This window comes from Natator depressus, chromosome 18 (assembly GCF_965152275.1).
Source record: "Natator depressus isolate rNatDep1 chromosome 18, rNatDep2.hap1, whole genome shotgun sequence".
Lineage (NCBI taxonomy): Eukaryota > Metazoa > Chordata > Testudines > Cheloniidae > Natator > Natator depressus.
The window spans coordinates 21352304-21369489 of NC_134251.1; the positions used below are offsets into that span (position 1 = coordinate 21352304).

At 45.3% G+C, this 17186-nt stretch overlaps 1 protein-coding gene across 10 annotated transcripts in view; it reads right to left on the reverse strand.

Annotated features, from left to right (window-relative positions):
• Nucleotides 1–9432: 9432 nt before the first annotated feature.
• Nucleotides 9433–17186, reverse strand: part of NPHP4 (nephrocystin 4) — a 103656-nt gene continuing 95902 nt past the window's right edge. For all 10 annotated transcript variants that reach the window (XM_074975123.1, XM_074975120.1, XM_074975121.1 and 7 more), the window contains 3 exons: nucleotides 16270–16449; nucleotides 13047–13190; nucleotides 9433–12441 (listed from right to left, as the gene is read on the reverse strand). In XM_074975123.1, the coding sequence (XP_074831224.1) occupies nucleotides 12301–12441; nucleotides 13047–13190; nucleotides 16270–16449 (465 nt within the window). In that variant the 3' untranslated portion in view covers nucleotides 9433–12300. The remainder of the gene's footprint in view (nucleotides 12442–13046; nucleotides 13191–16269; nucleotides 16450–17186) is intronic.

Consider the following 17186-nt stretch of genomic DNA (forward strand, 5'->3'; position numbering starts at 1 on the left):
GGCATCATGTGCTTTTCTGGTGTGACTGATGTACTTAGGAGCAGTGATAATAATTGTTATTAATCATTATTATTATATATAATTCCAAGTGCATGGGAGCAGTGATAGTCATTAATAGCAGAGGGGCATGTACAGCTTAATATGTGTTTATAAAGCTTGTCCGAGAGCCTCAGACTGGAGATGCCACATCAGTGTACAGTGGTTTTGCAATACCTCTCTACAATGGGTATGGAGGCAGATGTGGCAGCTCTTCTGACTCCGCAGTGGCTGGCCGCTAACTGGCCCCTGTTCTGCTGGTCTCGCTCCTTCCTCCTGTAAAAATGTGCCTTGGGATGTTTGACCTTCCACCTGGCCGCCTGCTAGAGCTAAATGAAAGAGGCCATTCATGCCTTTGCCGGGAGATGGAACATAATGATAATAATCTCCATTCATCTCCTTTTCTAAGCTATAGTTAAGGAAAATTAGTTCCACTTCCAAGACCTTTAAGAAAGAGAGGAGATTCTCCAGCGTCACCCACATTCATCCAGCACTAATGCACACACAGGTTGAAGCTCCGAAGTGGATGACCTTAACCATCGATTGCCTGGGCTAACTGCTCTTTGTGGGGGGCAGCAATCTTAGGAAAGCTCTTGTTTGGGGTGGATTGTTCTCGTGGGCTCAGAACCAAAGTATCAGGCACTTCCAACAAAGTCTTGCCAACCCCTAGCAATGAGTTACATTTGGGGCTTTTCACATTCACCCTAAACTTATCCAAATCAAGAGCTTTGAGGTGGTTGAGAATATTCCTGTCACTTAAATGACAGATTCCCACTCCATGTCTTCCCCAGACTGGCAGGTCACGATAATCCAAACTCCAGCTGCTTTCACAGCAATAACATAAGTCCGAAAAAGACTGAAACTGGGACTGCTTCTTAACTGCCAGGCAGGGGTGGAACTCTGCCCCGTGGGTGCTATTACCACACGCATCAAATGGTGACAGGATTTACACTTTAACTTGGATCCCTGAGGGTTTCACTGACTGTGTCTGCAATGCACTTCCGCCTCCTTCCCCCCAAACATGACAGACCAGGGTATCTGTGAGCACATATTAAAGACTGTATCATAATGCGTACACACAAGGGGGGCAAAGTAAAGTAGACAGGCAGCATTAATTCTGGCATTTCCTAACTTTTGGGAGCTTGACTTTGCAATCTTAATAACGTTCTTTTAACAGGTTTGGGTGCGGCTGTGTTATGTATGCAAGTAGCGTGGGCACAGATGATGTCTAAATTACACAGATACACAGGCCTGCCTCTCTCTCTCACAGCAGTGAAGTCAGGACTACTTGGGACAGGGATCCAAATGGAGCTGTACCAATGCAGGTGAGGCCAGGAGTAGCACATGTATGAACATTTCTAACGTAGTGCGACCACATTTTCAGCCATGCCTGGCCCCTTGGGAGGATGAAACAGAAGCCGTGACTTCCTTCTCAGCCGCTTCTCTCTCTGTGCTGCATTTATGTATGACCCTTCGTGTTGCTTTTGCACAGCTTCTGTGCAACTGATTGTGCTGATGTTGGTCTCACGTTATTTGGCATTCCAAAGGGGCTTCATAAAATGATTTTACTTCCACTTCCATAAAAATCAGCTTACCTCCAAAGAAAAACATTCTAATTATGAAAAAAATTCATACTCCTGTGTCTAGTGGGGAGGCATCTGCTGAAAAAGTCTGTGGATAATTACTGAGAGGTTGTGTGGGAGAGAGAGAGAGAGAGAGAGAGAGAATCGGCTACAGGAGTAAATTCTGGAAAACATTAGAGAAGGGCTGGTAGAAAGGCTAATGACTGTAATCATCTGACACATTCGGAGAGGGTTTCTGCACTGACAGAACATTAGATGAGTTCCATTAAAACAGTGGTTTATAGCAGCCTCGGAAAACGCTTCCTTTGCAATCCCAATACCAGACTTCAGTGTTTTGATAGAAAGCTACTGGAATCACTGAGGACATTAGCTAATTGAAGTTTCTTAACTACTGTGTCAGATTTTGCTGAGGGAATAAGTTCTTTGAAAAGGGGCAAGTTAACTATAAGTCTGGCTATATTGGGCCTATATTGTCATACTGAAGCATTACCCAACATGAGTGTACTTACCAAATGGAGAGAGAGAGAGAATATGTTTGTGTGTCTCATTTAGGTCCGGTTGACACCTAAAACTTAGGTCAGCCTGATTATGTCACTCAGTTTGTTAGTGGCAACACAAGGCAATGGAGACTCAGGCCAATAAGCGTGACGGGGCAATGGAGTTACAATATACCGCACCAGTCCCCGCTGAGACTTATTGCTTGTGTGTTTTGTTACGGCCCCTGCCCAGCTGCTGGACGCAAAGTTATCACAAGGAAATGGAGCTAAAAGCGAACAACTAAAGCCCTGGGGAATCAACGTGGTGGAACAAGAGGCCATTGGACAGATCATTTCTAGGGGAGGTTACTCTCTAATGACTGGATTCCAACTCCCCTACCAGGATATCGTTTGGATCAGCATGCTGAGATTTCAAACAGCAAACGCTTCCCAGCATCTACATTCCTCACCAGCTTAATGCAGGTGCTCGATGACACCCGTCAGCTTTTTTTACAGGAAATGAGGGGGTATAAATGAATGGAGGCTGCTTCATTTTCCAGATTGTTGGTTTTGTTGCTACCTGTGCTGGCAGCCCATTGTGATGGAAGTTCCTTCTCCTGGCCGTTCCAGTGGAATAACAGAGGTACCCTTTAAAATGCTGCCTTTTTTGTCCAGTTTTGCAATTACATTTCGGGGCTCGTCATTTTCATGAGCTCCGAGAAGCCCTGCATCCTCATGGGAAGTATGGCTACACAGCATTGGCTAATGGACCAGCCGTGCCCTGGGAGGTCAGTGTTCGGCTACAGACTATTAAGCACGGAAGGCAGGTTCCAGATGGAGCGCTGTGATGCGTTCTACCCGTGCCCCTGCGTCTGCCACCCTGCGCAGGAAAAAACCAAACAGCGTTGTTATCTGAAACATACATTATTCCTGTTCTGAGAAAGAAACTGTGAAACTGTTAATGTGGCTAAACTCATTCCAGAAGTGATCTCTTCCCTTGGCCCCTCATCCCTCCATTTTTACAGGGTACCTTTCCTTTGCCCTGGTTAATCTTCTAGTTAGGCAGTGTGACTAATAAGAGATTTAGCAGAATAAACGAAGGGTGTGTTGGTTTTGTAACAGAACCCCAGGTGTTTAGTTGGGAGCCGTGCTTCTTCCACTTCTTATTCTGAGTTGCTGAGTAGACACACAAACCCCTCTCTGCCCACTGAACTCTATCAAAAGGACAGCTTTCCTTGCTGACACTTCTCCCCTATCCCCAAAGATCAATGTGCATCCTGTGAAGCTACAGTCCTTGCTAGCCAGGGGCCCCTCGTCCTCCTGCAGAGTGCGACACCACAGCTCCCTGAGTCACTGGGCCTGGTCCTGCACCTTAAAATTCAATAGGAGTTTTGCCGTTGGCGTCAGTCATAGCCCTCAGTACAGAGTGGAGTGCAATTCCTGAGGTCATTCCCAAACCTTGGTGTCCTCTACAACAGCCCTAGGGAGGTGGGATAGCGGGAGGGCTGGTCTTTGTGACTGTGGGGCCCGTTTTTCTTCGTTTGTTCGCTCACATCTCCAGGCAGTTCCTCTAGGTGGTGGCCATTAGCTCTCTGGACTCCTTCATGGAGCAGCAGGCGTGTCCTCCTCCGGAATCCTGATTTTGAACCTTTGACTTGCACTCGCTCCGTTTTCATTTTTTGCCCACCCAGATTTAGTTGCTTTGTTTTGTTCTTTTCTGGCCCTTCCCTCTGAAGAGAGGGAAGCCCCTTTGGTTTGAGAAAGAGGTCTCCTTCCAGCGAGTTATCCAGAACATGGAGACCAAATAGGCCTAAGAACTGCTGCCTGAACCCCAGTGGGCCACGCACTTGGAGATTCCTATAGTACGTCGGCAGTAAAACGCAAGTGTGTTACTGGGGGGAAATGCTGTTGGATGATTGCACGCTGCTTCTTGATACTGAAATGGAACTTCGCCCCCAAGAAATGACTATATATATATGCTACACATGTTTAAAGACACCCAGGTCCTGTCTCTGTATCATCAGAACAGATCAGCTAAAGTTTAAAATGTCTGCCACAGTCCAAGCTCCCGCCAAGCTCCTTTGAGTAATTTGGAATGGCCACTATCAGATTTCACAGGCTTTTTTTTTTTGCTCCCTGCATAAAACCCTTTACTGGCCAAGCTCCTTGAGGCCTACCACAGCTTGGCAGTAAGGGGTTCTATTTTTCTGGAAAGTGATTTTGAGCAAACCCCAAATACCAAGAGACTAGACCTGAGCTGAAGCTGTGAAAGCTGGTTGGGCTGGCAAGTTCAGGACCAGGGCTTGGCTTCTTTATAGCAGTCTGGGTCACCAATCATATAGAGAGAAAAGGGAGTCATTGCTCAAGTTTTCAGTCACCTTGGGATGGGGGTTTAAAGAGTGATAAGTTTGCCCTTCTATAAGAACCTTTCACAGAAGGATCTGAAAGTGCTTTAAATACATGAAAGATTGAAACCACACAGCATCCTTATAAGATAGTTAAGCATTATTATATCCATTTTACAGATGGTAAACTGAGTCACAGAGAGTTGGTGTGACTTGCCTAAGATGGCAGAGCCAGGGCTAGAACCCAGGAGTCCTGTTACCCACCCACCTGCTCTGATCACTGTAGTAATTCTTTCCCTGTCTGCCTTGCCCTCAGGATGTGGCAGGAAGGGGGGATTTTCCCCCTCAATGAATCTTCCTCTCCAGTAAAACTTGCCTGTGAATTCCCAGTATTTATGTAACAAAGCCAAATGCAAGTTGCTGCTGCAAGACGAGCGTGATCAATCACAATCCTGCCACACTCTCGCAATCACTAGAATGGGGTTTCAGCTATTTCCCTCTAAACCATTAGTGCAAATGGTGCGCTCAGACAATTAGGTAGCGCTTGATGTTTTTAAGTACTAATGACCTGGAATTAACAGAAATAACTATGGTATAAACTGGTAATTAATGTCCTCTTTATTATCCCGCTAATGAGATGAAAACATATCGAGAAAGGATCGTCATTGCTCAGCCCCAAATATGACACCATTAGCACCATTGTAATGTTCTTCTAATTACCCAGAACTCATCCAGACGGATTGGCTCAGAATGAAACAGGCAGCTGCAGAAATGGCTGGACCCTAACGAGAAAGGAGTGGGACCATTTGACAAGTCACTAGACTGAGTGTGAATTTGAGGGGATAGGATGTTGTACAAACATCAGAGTTATTCTACCAGAAAAGAGCGGGGGTCCCTCTAATGCAGACACAGCAGCTTGTCTCTGGAGGAGACCTGTACTAGTTGCTTCCAATATTCCCAATAATGAACTGTGTCGGTTGTCCTATACAATTTTTAACACTATTATTTGGGCCCAGATGACCCAGCCATGACCGAGGCCCCATTGTGCTGGGGTGCTACACAGAGGGCTATTCCAGACAATCCCGGTCCTGAAAGATTTTACAATTGAATATTAAGGATTGGGGTGACAGGAGACTGAATATTAGAATTTATTCCTGACTGTGGTAGGAAAACACCAAGGCCTGGCTTGTGACCGTCACTTGTAGAGTTGCAAGTGTTAACAGTTATTAAATCAGAGGAGAGTGGCTGATGGGCTGGCACCCAGCTACCACAAACAAGCCCCCTCCTCGCTGCAGGCAGGCAGGGGACTCAGAGGACTTGCCTGCCCTGAGAACTGTCCCAGCACCTGCTTGTTCTTTCACATGTCTAGCGTCAGGGTGGGGCAGAGGGGGCGGGACACTCCGCTGATGCTGGAGGCCTGGGAGGGGGAGCCCACACCATTCACACTTCATCGCTAAAGGCTCAGGTGGGGCAAACCTCAAACACATGGGTGGGTTTGTTTGGTCTGAGTGACTTCGTCTGTATTGACTTTCCCTGCTGGCCTTTGTACAGTGCAAACTCGGGCTTACAGGCAGGGGGCTGGAGCTCCTTTCTCATTCCCCTCCCCTCAGTCTCTGAGCTGAAAGGGGCACTTGGGCTGCATGACATGCGGCTTTTTCCTCTAAAAGCTGCCTCGGCCCTTGACTTGGTGCCTCGCCCCCTGCAGAGAAACACACCACTCCAGAGCAGTGTTGTTTCAAGGTTGATTACACACAATGAACCGGCTCTTTTGAACCCCAAGTCACACCTCAGCTAGGGGATGACTGACCAGCAGAGGTTTGCCTTTTTTATCCACAGCCTTCTGCCAGACGTGCTTCCCATCCATCAGACCTGACACTGCGTGCAATCCTAGGGACCATTTGGAGAGCTGAAAAGCAACACGTCCCTTTTACGCAGCAAAGCCAAAGGAAGGGGCACAACGTGTTACTGACGTACCCAGGAGGGCAGCTGGTTTGTGCCTGTCATCAGTGTCTGCTCTACTACGACCTAATGGCGTGAGCGTTTCTAGTGCCATCGTCACGGTTGTACTGGCAGAATGTAAATGCCCCCATGCTTTTAGCTCTCTGCATTCATACAATTTAGCGCATGTGTTTGCTGTTGGTCAGGGTTTTTTCACCCTTTGATTTTCAATGAAGCAAGTGCCCCCACTCCAGGGTAGAATAATACACAAAATGCACCACATGTCCGCAAACACACACGGGCTGGTGAAGCTAGAGTTCTGGAGGACATCAAGCAAATCCACCAGGTACCGCACAAAGTCCATCCTGGGGTATGACCCTTGGATTCTGATCCAAGAAAGGCCATCACAGAGCTGCTGACTGCTGGTCACCCTCTAAAGTGCTTTGAAATGAAAAGGTCTAAAGAAACAGTAGGCAGAGGAAGGGCGGTCGGGAGGGTCAGTTTCATTTCCTCCCATTTTACAGATTGGGTGATTAGGACCAGTGGCTTGTCCAAGGCAGCAGAGAGGCAGAACTAGCATCCTGGACACCTGACCCCCAAGTCCCCTGCTGTAGCCACAAGGCCACCCTTAACTAGGAAAGGGATTTCAGTGTAAAGAGGATGGAGCTGTTGTAAACGAGAGGAAAACACCATTTAAAATTAAAATATTTTAAAATACCTCTACAATGTCTAAATAGGGGCAACCACAGGATTAAATCCTTATCACAGAGACATCAAAGAGTCGGATCTGCTACTTCCCGGCTTTCACTTTGCTCCATTTAGCTAAAAATGGCATTTTATTAAAAGGGAGAGGGGGAAGGCTGATGAAATTGATAACGTTAACTTTGAAAGATGGGCTGCCTTTGTCTGCCGTAAGAATGCCGCAGCTTATCTGGGGAAGATTCAAGTGCTGGGTCTGCATTCAGTCTGACATGAATGCAGCAGGAGCTTTCAAATGCAAATTGCCGACTCACTTTAGAGACTACAATGTGAAATGAGGCTCCACAAAAGAGAGGAAAAACATTTAAAATTACAAAAAAAAAAAAAAAAGCAACAAGAAGTCAGCAAACGCTGCGGCCCTCCTTCCTCTCCGCATCTGTGCTCCTCTACCTGGCTCAGCAAAGAGAGGAATTGACTGTGCTTCCTTGAAAGGAGTGAGGGGTCTGGGCTGAAGCATCCCCCAACTGTGGGACGGGCTGTAGCCTGGACTGGCCCAGTCTAGCTACTTAAAGGGCTTGTGAGGCTCCACTTTTCCCTTCTTCCAAAGGGGAGCTGTTCCCATGCCCCACTCTGCCACAGCACCTGACTATCTGACCTGCAGTCCCCGCCCCCACCATTCCAGCCATAGCAATAGTGCTGAAATTAACTTCGTGTTCATGAAAAGTTCCCAGAGATTTCTCCTATGACAAATGGATACAAGCCCTCAGGAACTGTCTAGGGCCACATGAACTATTTCCTTCTCCTTTACTGAACCTGCAGAAGATTGTGCTACACAGCCGTGATCAGCGTCAGATTTCTATCCAAATCCGTACACTGCTGCTCTCGAACCTCCCAGGTAGGGTTACTGGGACTCTTCATGCTGCAGCCCCTATGCAGAACCGAGCAATTGTTGTCTTTAAGCTGCTGTTCCGTCCTTGTATTTCTTTGGAAAGTACCTGTAGGCTACTGTAGGTTTACTGACAGGTTTCAGAGGAGCAGCCGTGTTAGTCTGTATCCGCAAAAAGAAAAGGAGTACTTGTGGCACCTTAGAGACTAACCAATTTATTTGAGCATAAGCTTTCGTGAGCTACAGCTCACTTCATCGGATGCATTCAGTGCTCTTAAGTAAGAATGCAGGAGTTTTTCTAGCCACTAGCTTGAAGTATAATATACGCTCCAAATTCTGTTCTCATGTCCAGTGGTGTGGTGTGACTCTGGAGTTACCCATTACAGCTAAGGCCCTGTCTTGCTATAACGTAGCTCATTGGGTTGTGATTATGTTGTCTCATGTAAGAGACAGCTTGCTTTTCTGGGCCGATGGAACAGATCCAAGGAGTTTGCTGCTGTGAACCCTTGAGGTCCAGAACAAAAACTGAAATCACTGTCTATGACACTACAGCCTCGGAAAAGAGAGATGTGCGTAGTTAAGATGTGCTTGGCAATCTGGATTTCTAGCAAGAGGAGCCCAGAAAGCCAAAAAGATAAGGGATTTGCTTTTCATGAGGCTAATCAAGGCAGCAAATTAGCTCTGTTCAGTACCGTGCAACATATCAATGAGCAGGCTTAATCAAATCCATTGTGGATTGTGCATAACAGGTAGAACTGCCAAAGGGGTTTCTGTGGGGGTGAAAATACAGCAGTTTGAACATCACAGGCTGACAGGTTTGGAGGCAATTAAGGTAATAGGAGGCAAAGTGCTTAGCTTACCCATCTATCCATGGGGGAGGATTCGGGTGAAGAATGTTGGCGCTGCATACAGAATGTTCCCAAATGCTGCTGTTCTGGGGAGGTATTTCAGGACCAGCTCTGACAGGTACTTAGATATTTAGTGTCCTCTACAGAGGCTGCAGGTGTTCAGATCTGTGCAACTTCTCAACTTTCTTATCACACTGTATTGCAGAAAGCACAGAAGCTCTGCATTGCTGAACCATTGTGCCTCAGTTTCCCTGTAAAAATGGAGGCAGTACTACTGACCTATAACACAGAGGGATTATAGGGCTGAAGGTTTGTAAAGCACCTTTAGATCTGCAAATGCAAGGCATATGGAAGTGCAAAATATTATTGTCCTGGACCAGAAATCTACAAGGAAGAATGTTTGCAGAGTATTTTTAAGCTGTACAAAAACAGAAAGCACAGCAAATCTGGCAAAAAGCTCTTACCACACGCTTGAAAATTTATCTAAAACTTTCCAGAAATGAGGATGCTTGTTTGAAGTCTACTCACTATTACCTATTATCACACAATAACCCACATCTAGAGCTGATTGGGAAAATGCAGACAAATTTTGCAAAAAAAAACTTTTCATAATTTTTCACAGAAATAATCATCAACTATGCCCCCAAATGGAAACGGCAACCAGTTTTTCATCCACTGTGGCCTATACAAATATAATTGTTTGTTTGTTTGTTTAAATCCAGTTAAAAATAACGTGGAATCTTTTTCACAGGCCTGCTTGGACAGTCCTCCAGAATGAATTAGACCTAATGCAAAGAGAATTCAGATCTTCTGCTCACAATGGGTTGTTGAAAACCTCTGCCTGTGTTTTTTCTATTCATTGGATGTCCTTCACAGTTCTGTATTCGGTTTGTCCTTAATTCCCCCTCCCACTGTGCTGTCTGCATGCAGCAGTCACACAGCATTGTCACAGTGCAGTATCTCCTGGCAACTAGGCATTCATTCCCAATTAATTTCCATTGACAATACGAATAGATGATCATATCTGTGCAGCTTTGATCACAATACGAGCTGGGGCTGCCCTCCTGGAAAGTTAAGAGGGTATTTTGTCTGGTTTCCAACTAAAGACGGCTGATAATGTGAAGAACAGTGAAGAGACCTGCAACAGCAAGTTTTCCCATAGATTCAGAGTTTAATGCCAGAAGAGCCCCATTAAATCATCTAGTTTGGTCTCCTGAATATCACGGGATTAAATTTCGCCCAGTTACCCCTGTATTGAACCCAGTAATTTGTGTTTGACTAAAGCAGATCTTCCAGAAGGGCATCCAGTCTTTATCTGGAGACATCAAAAGATGTGCCTGGTTATTTACCACTCCTCTTGGTACTTGTTCCAAGGGCACTAATACACTATCACATCACCTCTCCATCTTCTTTTTAGATGTTAAACAGATCGAGCTCTAACTTTCTAACTGTAAGGATTTTCTCCAGCCCTCGAATCATTTTTGTAGCTCTTCTCTGCACCCTCTCTAATTTTTCAACATCTTTTTTACAGTGTGGACACCAGAACGGGGCTTGGCATTCCAGTCTCAATACTGCTGTATCGCCTTCCTGCTCGCTATCCTCCTGTTCATACAGTCAAGGATCACGTTAGCCCTTGTGCCACAGCTCATGTTCAGTTGTGTGTCTGCAATGACCCCTAAATCCCTTTCGGAGTAACTGCTTTCCAGGATACGGTCGCCAATCTGTAGGTGTGGCCTGTATTCCTTGTTCTAAATGTGTAACTTTGCATGTGGCTGTATTAAAATACATTTTAATTGAATGGGCCTAGGTTAGTCTACTTTTTGAAGTCTATCAGTTAGCCAGTTCCTAATCCACTTAGTGTGTGCTCTATTAACACTGTTTGTGCTTATTAGGTATGGTATATGGCAGGGAACTATGGCTTTAGGCACGGTGTGGCACCTTGCCTGATGCTACGTTGACAATGGGGATGAGGGAGCATGAATTGTTGGCATAGACTCCAGAGGCAAAAAGGCAATATAATACTGAAGAGTGGCAGCCTATAACACAGAGGTGTGCATGGTCTTCACAAGCTCCCCAGACACTGCCCCATCACATGCCTGAGTGTTCTGATGGGACAATCTCAGCAGGTGAAAGGGCAGTTCCTCCTCATGGCCTCCCTGCTGAGATTGCCAGCAAGGGGTCTACCTGTGAGGCTGTTATCTGTGCACTGGGAAATGGACTGAGACTACCCACTTGTTTCACACAGGCCACTGCAAATTCATCACCCACTTGTCTACCACTCCCTCGCCTGTGGCTGAGACAGTGTCCGAGGGGTGATTTTGTCCATTTTCAACCCTCTCAGTTAACTCCCTTTGACTTGATTTTTAATACTAAGCAGAGTTAGCCCAATTCTACCCCTTGACCTGTGGCGATAATTCATCTCTTTATTCCTACATGTACTGTATCGCCTGATTTCATGCTTTCCAGTTCCCACCTTTGCCTGAGATCTGCAAGGGTCCCCTACCCTGAAACCAATACCAGATTTGGATGCTGTGTGCTCATAGATTAAATGAAATTCCAGCATCAGACAATTTTGACATCTCTAGTACTCACCTTTAGAAGAGATTATCTTCTGTCAATTCAAATAATGCACGAATTCTGAGCTGACGGAGTGATTTGAAATCACACACAGAACATGCTGACCCCTTCTAGCCTCCGGGACAGTTCATAGAAATGCAGGTGATGGGCTGGATTGTGGAGAGCTTCTGATCTGTCACTTAAAGGGATTAGCGAGAGGAAGGACAACCCAGCTGCTTGCTCCAGTATGCAATGGGGAGCTACTGGCAAACAAAAGCCTTGTAACAGAAAACTCTGTGCTGCACTCTTCGAGCTCTGTGCAACAATTTAGATGAACTAGAATGAGTAAAGTACCATAAAATTGTCGTCTTTGTGTACAAAATACAGTTCAAAAACCAAAATACTTAAAACAAACACATTCTGGAAATGCAGCTTTTTAAAATCTGTTAAAAAAGAATTTAAAAAATAAAAATCCAAACAAGCCCACGGCTCAGCAAAGGATAACAGAAATAGTGACAATTGTCTGGACTGTGGCATATGGTATAAATACATAGGGATTCATTTACCATTTTAAGTAGAACAAATATGGCTATGTTACATCACTGGCGGTCATGTTGATGTGCCAAGAATTCAGTAAGACAATAAATCATAGTGACTTGGCCATGGCTTGATTAGATAGAGGCAAACTGCAAACAGGAAGGAAACACATCCTGCCAGCATGTGGGCTAGGTTCACAGAGCAGCTCACTCGGTTTTCTGTCTGCAAACAAACATGGTCAAGGAAATTCAGAACCAGAAAATCTATGGAGGGAAAAGTCTCTAAAGCTGATAATAACAACAGGACTATGTCGCTTGGTAGGTGGAGTAAGATGAAAGCTTCGACAGATGCTCCAGGAACACGTCATTCTACTGACCCTCAGGCAAAGCCTCCTCTTTATTGATAGGTAACCTTCACACAGAAAGTTTCTTCATTCTTGTCTTCATGGTCATTGATATAAATCAGAATCTCCTCCTCCCCGGTGCTCTGGCTTGGTGCAAACCGCAAGCCAATCGTGTACGTCTCCCCTCCTCCAATCTGCAGAAAGAGTGAGATGTCAGCACTAAACATCTCCATTCTCCTTACACCAGCATGCCTTGCACTAGCACACATGTGCATTTGGCACCAAGCTGCCAGAGGGGTCTGTCAGCTGACAAAACAGGCACGGGAGATGTGCCCGACAACAACACGTAACGTGATTTCTACCTGGTCCCAGTGTCAGACATCCCAACCCACTGAGTTCACACAGCACCACCCTTCCCTAGCAAATTCTTACAGAGCACAAAAGAAGTCTAAAGTTTTCAAAACGCATGAAGCTTACTAATCTATTTCCAGTCTCCCTGAGCAAATGGTGCAGTTTCGCTGTGAGTGGAACATGCATTCTAGGATTCAGGGTAAAAAGCAAATGATGGACCACAACAGACCACGACATGCAGAAAAACCTTCTGGGAGTGATTTTCAAACGTGTTCACCTCCCAGAACTCCGGCGAGAGTCAATAGGAACAGCGTCTCTGAAAGTCAGCCATTGAGCATTGGAGAAAATCATTAGCTTTGGAAAACCTTTGAGGATTGAAAAACAGAAAGATAGGCAGGCCTACTGCAAGGGTAGTGAGATTCTCCCGCCATGCTGTTTGGTTTGCTACCTCAAAGGAATCCTCCTTGAACTGCAGCAGGTCAGCTCGGTTGGTATGCAGGAAGTACATCCTCCTGGAGGGATACGGGTTCGTGTATGTGATCCGCTTGTTGGAGCCTTTCCCTCCGCCGGCAGGGAGCGTTATTTCAAACGCCTGTGGTTACATATAAGAAATCACAGTGTTGTCATTTCAGTACTGATACAGGCCAAGTCTGGAGTAAAAGCACAATGGTTTCCCACATGGTATAGTAAACACCCACAGGAAGCAGAGTAGCAACCGTGTTAGTCTGTATTCACAAAAAGAAAAGGAGTACTTGTGGCACCTTAGAGACTAACAAATTTATTTGAGCATAAGCTTTCATGAGCTACAGCTCACTTCATCGGATGCATTCAATGGAAAATACAGTGGGGAGATTTATATACATAGAGAACATGAAACAATGGGTGTTATCATACATACTGTAACGAGAGTGATCAGGTAAGGTGAGCTATTACCAGAAGGAGAGCGGGGGGGGGGGGAACCTTTTGTAGTGATAATCAAGGTGGGCCATTTCCAGGAGTTGACAAGAACGTCTGAGAAACAGCGGGGGGGGAGAAGGGGGGAGGAATAAACATGGGGAAATAGTTTTACTTTGTGTAATGACCCATCCACTCCCAGTCTTTATTCAAGCCTAAGTTAATTGTATCCAGTTTGCAAATTAATTCCATATTCAGCAGTCTCTCGTTGGAGTCTGTTTTTGAAGTTTTTTTGTTGAAGAATTGCCACTTTTAGGTCTGTAATCGAGTGACCAAAGAGATTGAAGTGTTCTCCGACTGGTTTTTGATTTCCCTTTATTCTGGAGTCACTACCAAAATGTTCAGTAAATTTGCAGAGAGTGAAAACTACTATATAAGAACCCAGCAATGAGTTATTAGAACATGGAAGCGAAGTGATTATGACCCAATCGCAGATTCTGTTTAGGCCATTTATGGAAGGAATAACAGCGGGGACTGAATGGCTCCTTCTGGATCTTCTAGTCCATATGCTTGGCAGCAAGAACAGAAGACGTCTCTATCTATCATTCCAGTCCCAATTATCTATCGTTCTAAGGCTAACTGTGGATTCAAATCTCCTAGGACCATTTCATAGGAACGAGGGGCAGGTGGGTCCAAAGTACTCAAGGCTGGCCTGAACCTGCTCCCACCGAAGCCAATGGTCGAACTCTCATTAGGACAAGGCTCAGTGTTTTTGAAAATCCCTTTCAAAATGTTTTGACCAGAAACTTTAAGGGGTGTCTCCAGGCTACCACAATCAGCCCCCTCTCTCCCTACCACACATCCCACGGCGATGGTGTCAGTGCTGGTTGCAAAGTCTTGTGTCTATTCATTAGAGGAATTTTTCTTCCTCAGTGGATCCTTTGTTAGGCTATTCCCAATGGGTGTGCCAGAGAGGGCCCCCTTAAATCCCACTTGAAACCCTTTATTGAAGGCTAAAGTGCTGCATAGGCCTTGCACAGGGGAAACTTTCACTCACTGTGAAAACATTAGTTCCCTCACCTCACCTGGCTTTCCTCTCAGCTCCCAGGAAGCATGGATTATGCTTAAATTTCTACCATCAGGGCAAAGTGGAGAAAGGGCTCTCCCCCGGCTTGAATTCTGCAGTGAGTCTTTTGTATATATGGGGTTATTCGCCTGAATGACAAAGGGACTCAGCTGGGATCATAGCCAGGCTCCTTCACCAGCTAGCTAATTTATTTCCATCATGTCAGCCATGGTGCTAATTCCCATCACACGGCATACGGGAGTGGTTCTGGCGTTACGAGGGAAAGTGTAGCAGTGCTGTAATGTTGTGCTTAACTTCCCCCAGTGTAGAGTATTTCAGGGAAATGTTTAAAAATGAACAATGGTTAAATGGGAAATCCAGTTTCCTGCTTTGGCCCGAAATCCCAGAGCAGACTGGAGTCAGCGCTACTAGGAAATACCCCTGCTGTGACGGACTTCGGGAACGGGGGCTCTATGGGTGGAGCTGCCTTCGAAACAGGGGCCGAACATGATTTTCTGATGCTTTTCAGTGGGATTGTTCACAGGCTGAAAGTTAAGCACGTGCTTAAGTGCATCCTAGATCCAGGTTACAGTGCTCAGCATGATGTAACCCATACCGTACACCAGGTTCCCTCAAAATCCTCTACGATATATTCTGAATACAAGAGCTACCCACAAGTATTACCACAGACACGCATGCCACTATAGCCCGGATTCTGGAAAGCACTTAAACGTGTGCATAAAGTCCCGCCGACTTCAGTGGCAGTTCAGCATGTGCTTTCCTGAATGGGCATGGATTTGTGCTTCGGTGCTTTCCTGACCTGGGGCCTATATACACAAAATCGGGAGAAGGAGCAGTATTTATGTACAAAGGGAAAAACCACGAGTCCTTCCTCTGGTTATACCCAGGGCCATATCTAAAGCAGCTGTCCAGATATAGTAATATTGAGTTGTTATTATAATTCCGATGGCAATTTGATTGCATTTAGCATGTGAAGGCAATTACTTTGGGGCTAGTTGCTGTTAAAAATATTACTACTTTAAGGTGATTAACTCAAAGAACAAAGTGGTTTTGTCACTATCTGTCCCAAATGTTTAGAAATCAGTTTTATGATCCTATATTATATTCCTGGTGAAGGGAAGAGTCTTTCACGTTTGAAGAGACTGCAAAGAAAGCAAAACACTGTCCAAAGAATAATAAAAAAATCAAAATGTTCTACACACATTCTGGAGTTGTAACAATATAGGACTCTAGTCTCGCCCTTTCCTGTACGATGAATGACTTGGAAGTTTCTCACACTCAATGCGAGGGACTGATTTCTGACCAGAAGTGGTGGCTAAAGGCTATGGTAATGGGTGACATAGAGATAGCTACAGACGGTAGTGACCCTTCCAGTAAAACTAGTCAGCTCACTTTGCACTCAGGGCAGTTCCATCTTTGGCAAATAAGATTTAACTAGCAGCTAACAGCCCATGCAGTCGCACAAGTGTAATTTGTAGAGTCAACGTGGCTGAGAACTTAAAAATTTGATGGTAACAGACCACGAATCCCAGTGATGACTGAACCTGGTGACATTCTAAACACAAAGAGCTCTCGGCCATGCTTGTAGCTGTTTCCATCACTTCACACTGACTCAGGAGACATTCTAGGCTTTCGAGTGACACACAGAGTGACCTGCCTGGAATGTTGTTATAAGAGTGCACCCAGGTACCTTAGAAATGACAGGCTGTCGGCAGGAGACACACACCAGCCAGGTCGAAACAAGCTGGTGGTACTCCACATCCACCAGATTGAGGTAAACAAATCTGCTGCCAGCTTTCTGAGGCCTCACACCAATATGCAGGTCCTGGACCCCGTTCGGAGGGAGAATAAATACACCTTTGGGATCCACCTGTAGGAAATGAGCAAAATGGAAACCGGCAGAAATGCTCACAATTTAAGGCAGCAACCAAGCCGTAGGAACACTAACTCTACACGTGCAGATGAGGCCTCTCTGCCTCTCAGGAAAGACAATGAAAAGGTTTAATTAGAATCCCCAAATGATGTATCTCTCCGGTCCTGGAAATGAGGTCCAATCTGGTACATTCCAGCTCAAAATGTTTTATATTAAAAATGCAAGAAAATCAGAATTGTCTAGATGAAAATGAAAGATGGTATCAGTCATGGTCAAAGTTATTGGCACTGTTAATATAACACGTTATTGGGATAGTCTCAGCATGAGAGACAGTGGAGGAGAAATTAACCCAAACTTTTACATGTGCCATGAAAAATCTTTTTAGAGGCACCAACATGGTGTCCTTTGATGAAGTCAGAAGGGAAGCTAATCTACTGTACCTTCTAGACTCCAGTCTGGAATATAAATTAGACACTGATCAAATGTCAAGAAATGTGTGTTTCTGAGAAGGAAATTAAAGCTGGCTGCATTAATAAACTAGGCTCTAACTTCATTGTAAAATCTGTCTGAGTTGCACATTCAGAGCCTGTCTGCAGAGGAACTTTGCTTAGCAGAATGAATTTCAATAACAAAATGGAGTTAGCAACATCTAGAGAGCTCATCTCAGCTAGAAATGTTAACCCTGCTACTGCCCTGTGGATGCCTGATGCAGGCTCAGAAAAATGCTACCAACA